The 6,000-nt window shown below is 36.2% G+C and overlaps 1 protein-coding gene across 1 annotated transcript in view; it reads right to left on the bottom strand.

The window, feature by feature from the left end:
• Nucleotides 1-232: 232 nt before the first annotated feature.
• The window catches only part of LOC308665629 (cadherin-19-like), an 89,782-nt gene continuing 84,014 nt past the window's right edge, over nucleotides 233-6,000 (bottom strand). The window contains exons 11-12 of the mRNA XM_081323707.1: nucleotides 1,840-2,091; nucleotides 233-976 (exon numbers count right to left, since the gene is read on the bottom strand). Coding sequence (XP_081179833.1) covers nucleotides 483-976; nucleotides 1,840-2,091 — 746 coding nt within the window. The 3' untranslated portion in view covers nucleotides 233-482. The remainder of the gene's footprint in view (nucleotides 977-1,839; nucleotides 2,092-6,000) is intronic.

Here is a 6,000-nt window from a genome sequence, read left to right as displayed (position 1 = left end):
ATATTATAAAACAAAGTGTGTGTGCATATATTAGTTTACTATGATGATAATTAAACTACAGTCAATATATCTACAGTTTTGTAAATAGTTCAAAAATTAAAATTCTGCACTCTAATGTCTTTCTTTTGCTGAAAACTTTCTTAGAGAATACAGTTTCTACTCATGATTTTAATAAGGCTTTTGAAAAATAAAATATCTCTGTGCCTGCTAAGGCCCAAAAGATAATCTGAGAGTAGCACAATTTGTTATTTATTTCAGAATCTCCTTTTTAAGACTGTATGTAGTGGATCTCTTATTCCCATGTGCTGACATTTTTCCCCCAATTGTGATAATAAGAAAAGGATGTGTCAGCAATAAGATTTGTGCTGAGTTTAACAGTGCTTGACAGAGCCATCAATTTCTTTGTCTTCTGATTTTTCAGATTATCCTAATCACCCTTCCAATTCTTTCCCACTCTTTTGATATTAGCACTTCTTAACACTTCAACATTCTGCCAAACTGCAGTTATTCTTGCTTCCTGAACTTTTGACTTGAAGTCTTAGTTCAACAAGGTAATCATAATTGTCATCCATAAGTGATCCTGCTGAGTTTGATTCCAATGAACTAAGGGAGCCAGCCAATGAACCTGTTCCTTCAAAAGCAAAAATCTGGAGGGAATCATAAGGAGGAACATTTGGGTCACAATTGGCTTCTTCTAGCTTTTGATTGATGAATTCCCGGAATATTGCACTTTCAGGACCAACTTGAAGAGATTGCCTGTAAAGACTCTGGATTTCTGTTGTAATATTTCTTCGTGGCTTGTGTTGTCGCAGAACAGTTTGTGGTCTCAGTGCAGAAATATCAAAAGCCTCAGTGTCCTGTTCTCCACCTCCTTCATCATCATACTTGAAAATATTCTCTCTGAATATTTCTCCTTTCTCGTGAAATGCTGTTGGCTTTGTTTGGTGCTTCAAAGCCACAACTGCTAAAACAAATACTGGCAAGCAAGGAAACAAAACAGAAGAAAAAGATTAACAAATATTTGGTAACTCTGCAAAAAATAAACATGCAAATCCTAGCTAGCTATGTGATTAGTTAAATTGTGTCTGTGATGGAATGAGGCCATATTTTTAGGTGTCAACTGATAATCTAAGTAATATGCAAACAGCTGTTTAGATTAAGTAGTGTGACTGATGAAAATGTCTAAAAATAATTGATACATTATATTGAAGCTAGATATCCTTCTGTAGCACAAAGGAGATTAACATTGACTTTCCATTTCTTTTTTTTTCATGACCAGCCCCCAGTGTCCACTGAAATGAGCTTTAATGAACTGTGGACAGTGGTGAACATTTTGAGTTAGCTGGGGAAGAGATGAGCGAAGAGGTCAAATTCAGAAAATCAAACCAAGGTCATTGTGGAGTGTTTTGGGCAAAATCTATCTTTCTCCAGCAGTTTTCTACAATTTTTCCTTCTCTCTTTCTTCCAGTCTCACAGCCATCCTGCTTATTTTCCACAGGATGGGGTGTTTTGGGGGTGGGGTGGGGCACAGGATACTAATAAGAAAAAGGGGCAGAAGAGCTCAGAGGTTTAATTTATTTTATCATATTCTGGCTTCAAGCCATAATTTTATCATCTACCAAAATACGCAGCATGGTCTAATCCAGGAGCAGGCAACCTTGGCTCTTTTGTGACTCGTGGACTTCAACTCCCAGAATTTCTGAGCCAGCCAGCTGGCTCAGGAATTCTGGGAGTTGAAGTCCACAAGTCTTAAAAGAGCCAAGGTTGCCTACCCCTGGTCTAATCAGTAAAAATGTAGCAGTGATGTATTTTGCATAAAACAGAAGGGAAAAAAATTACCTAATATTATGAGTAGGCAAGCCACAATAGCAACTAAAGCTTGTACACTAATCCCCATTGAAATCAGGAATGCTCCATATCTACAGGACAAAAGGCTAACTTCTTCATTACAATCACACACAGTGACGGTCAAAGTGCTGGTGCCAGTGAGAGCAGGGATTCCATTGTCCACAATTAGTATGGTCAAGGGATAAAGAAATTGTTCAGAATGACGGAATCGACTTCTTGTAGTAAGGATCCTGGCAGTGTTATCTGTAAAATAATAATTAAACAAAAAACAAAAACAAAAACAATCTGTTTATGAACAAATCAGTTTTTGTGCAAAATAACAATTACAAAATTTGGAATGTCATTTTTTTAACTTTTCAAACTGAACAAAAATGCAAATTTGTATTCTAATAAATTCTAACAATACGTTGATAGTAAAAAAATAAAAGATATAACAAAAACCAGATTTTTTTGTTTCTGCAGTATCTAACAGTTCTAGACTTTCTCTGGGAAGAGGAATTGTATAAAATATTTCTTTTTGCAATTATTACATTATTTCCCACAATATCTGACACTGTCGTTGGTGTCACCATTGTTTTTGATGAATACATAGAATTTCATATAGACATTTTTAAACATATGATATCTTTGTTAAGCTTGAATTTCTGAGCTTAAAATTTTATGTTTTATTACTATTTTAAAAATATGCTTTTGAAAATGCTTTAAACTGGACTTGAATATTATATTTATTTATGAGTACCTGGGGTAACTTATAAAATGGCATAACACTAATAAATCTATGCAGACTTTAAAAGACAGTACTTAGAGCAAAGTACTCCTTCAAAGCTGCTTTGTTCAATAACACAATTGTGTTTTGTTTCTAAAGAACAAAGTGACTCTTCCATTCCTTTTCCATTACTCTGTCTGCCTCATTTGGCTTCTATACAAGATGGAGGAGGCCCAAAAACAACATGAAGTGCCTTGATAAATCATATTATTGCTGCACGGCTATGAAGCAATATTTGGACATGTACTGTACATAGGTTACAAGTAATGAAGTATGCAGGATGCTATCATGCACAATGGCAACACTAACCGCTGAACTTAGAGGATTTACTGGTGTGCTTATTCTTGAGTTGTATATTAACTAAAAGCCCAAATCAGGGCTACATATAAATAACAAAGTACACATTTTACCCATATAATATCAATAGTCCTTTAGGAAATCATACTTAAATAGGATGGGTGTGAGACACCATATTTTGTTATGGGACATTTTAATCAAGTCCAAAGGTGAATAGGTCACTTCTTATTTACACCACCATGAGCTTTTCAGAAGTTAGATTTATTGATTTATTCAGTTAGCCAGAACTTTCATATAATTAGCAAAGTAAATATGAGCAATGCACACTTTAGCTAAATTTGAAATGGCTCTTCTTCTAAGCCTCTTCAGGCTACCTTTAGTGATCTTCTTTGCTGCAAATTTTATCAGTTGTTCAACTTAGGTTTTCCCTTCAGATTTTTTTAAAATTGGTATTTCTTTTATAATATTCCTTTTCAGCTTTCAGAATCCATATAAATGTTGCGTATCACCACAGCACAGAAAAGCCGTCCACATAATGACATCATTAACAACAAACTAAAAAAAACTTGTATAATTATGAATTCCATTTCCTTCTCCTTAATTTCATTTTAGCAAATACAGTTTAAGCATTTATTAATATTACACCTTTGCTTCATTTTAAATTCAGCCTCTTTGCTTTTCTATCTGCTTTCCTAATATTGCTCAGCACTTGGCAGCTTTACCAGATAATAGGAAGATCTTTAATATGAAAATTTGCTATATTTTGAAAGCAACTAGGAACCTATCAAATAGGTTTCTATGCATTTTTTAAAAAAGGAACCTGACCCACAGATTTATAAAATAGCTGTTAAAATAAGAGTCTAATCAATTATACTTTTCAGTGATTACAAGAATATCTTAATAACTTTTTGGAGGACCTACCAAATACTCTATTTTCAGCCATTCTTGTGTAGATTTTTTTTCTATAAAAAGAAAGTAAATGTAACAGACTACAACTCTTTGTCCTTCATATTTTATATACAATGTTTCCCTGAAAATAAGACCTGGCCTTTTTTTTTTTTTGCCTCCAAAAGAGGCACCTGGCACCAACAGCCCCATCCAGCTGGCCGACTTCTGCAACCGAAGGAAATGCCTCTGCAGCTGAGAATGGAGTTCTGGATTGATTCATGCAGCATCCCCTGACCTACATTTTGCTGTCAGAGGCCTTCCAGAAAGGCCTCTGCAGCCAAGAACTGAGCTACGGATTCCATCAATTAATAGGAGGCCTGGCTGCAATGGTAAGCGGGTACAGAGCATATGGGGCAGCTCCACCCCCCCCACTCCCCCTGCCCTAGCTTGAATTTTAGGTGTGTGCCTTGCCCCAAAACCTTTCATAGCTAAATAGATTTATAGGGCATTTTCTAGAGGATAGCTTTACTAATCAAAATTATAATAGTGATGAGAGTTATATTTTCTGTCAGCTGCTCATATACTACATATCAAAGATTATGAACATAATATTCATATAGCAATAGCACTTAGACATATACCATTTCATAGTGCTTTACAGCCCTCTCTAAGTGGTTTACAAACTCAGCATATTTCCCCCAAACATCTGGGTTCTCCTTTTACTGACCTCGGAAGGCTGGAAGGCTCAGTCAACTTTGAGCTGTACAGAATAGAATTACTGGAGTGAGCTTTGAGTTAGCCTGCAGTACTGAATTCTAACCACTGCACCACCATGGCTCAGTGTTGCAGATCAGTAATCTGATTCACCAGTAGCCAAAATTCCTTTTTAGAAAGCATTCTTTAATCTTGGGGGAAAGTTATCTCTTGAGAAGAGCCAGCAGAGAAAAAAAGGCAATGCCAAAGGACAGGGGAAAAAAACCCCAAGGATGAATGAAAGGATTATGTCTAGCAGAGGAAAGTACAAAGTACCACAAAAATTATTTTGGGAGGGTTTATAGATGGCTTCAGATCAAGTAAAGTTATTTCTACTAGTGGTAATTACTTCAGCTTGTAGATAATGTAAGCTTCTTTATGTATTGTAGGAAACCTGTATGCTCTAAATTTACTATCACTGATTTATCTGCACCCTTGCCTACTAAAAGAATATGCCTAATAATAGATGCTGTTTAGAAAGCCAGAGATCATGTAGCCAGCTTGACCAGTATCGTAAGTCATATATGACCCAGTCACAAAGATTCGACCTGTTTAAAAAAAAATATCCCAGCAATACAGGAGAAAACAGATATTTCTTAGCTAGGAATTCCTCAGGGGATTATAGTCTTGTACTTTAAAGCAATGGATAACAAAACTGAGCAGAGTTTATGACTTTATAGTAGAGATGACCTAGAGCTTAGAGAAAATAGTGCAAATAAATTTGGGGAATAGAAGATAGAATGTTGGTTATAACAAACCAGAGGAAAAATATTGGGAGAGCTGGTACTTTCTCTTGTCACCTGTAATTCTTCCCTAGATAATTTCTTGTGTGGTTGTCTGTTTTCACTATCAATCACACTTCACAGCATTTTCCACCCAAAGCTCTTTCAATAACTCAAGTCAGCTTGTAAATGTATAGCACCTCTGATGATCTTCTAACCTCTGGATAATTATTTTAGGTAATGAGAATTTACCATGATGTGGACAATCTCTCAAAATAGATCACTGGACCCTTGAACACCATTTTTAAAGACCTCATTGAAACTCTGAGGTTTATTAACAGAAGACACTATTATTAACATTACTAGATGTCCACTAAGACATCCCACATCTCTTAAGGACCACCACAATAGCCATACCCACTCTGAGGCAAAACAGTGCTCAAGATAAGGGTGGCTACAAGAATGTCCACAGCCAGCAGCAATGTCACTACCAAGGACACAATGCATGGCAATGGTGACCCCCAAAGGCAAAAAGGCTGCCAGGGACAGTAGCCAAGACAGACTACTCAATTGGCTCACAGTGAAGAGAAGTTTTCAAGGGACTATCAAGAGAGAGTGCATGGAGAAGGGATCTTTAATGGCCCTCAGGAATCTATGGAGATTCTCAGTCATCCAGGTGATGCTTGCCCAAAGGTATTTTCCAAAAGGCAATTGGCCTTTTTTTTC

This window comes from Vipera berus, assembly GCF_964194415.1.
Source record: "Vipera berus genome assembly, chromosome: 3".
NCBI lineage: Eukaryota > Metazoa > Chordata > Lepidosauria > Squamata > Viperidae > Vipera > Vipera berus.
Note: the sequence above shows the minus strand (reverse complement) of the source record. Positions and strands in the feature narration are given on the sequence as shown.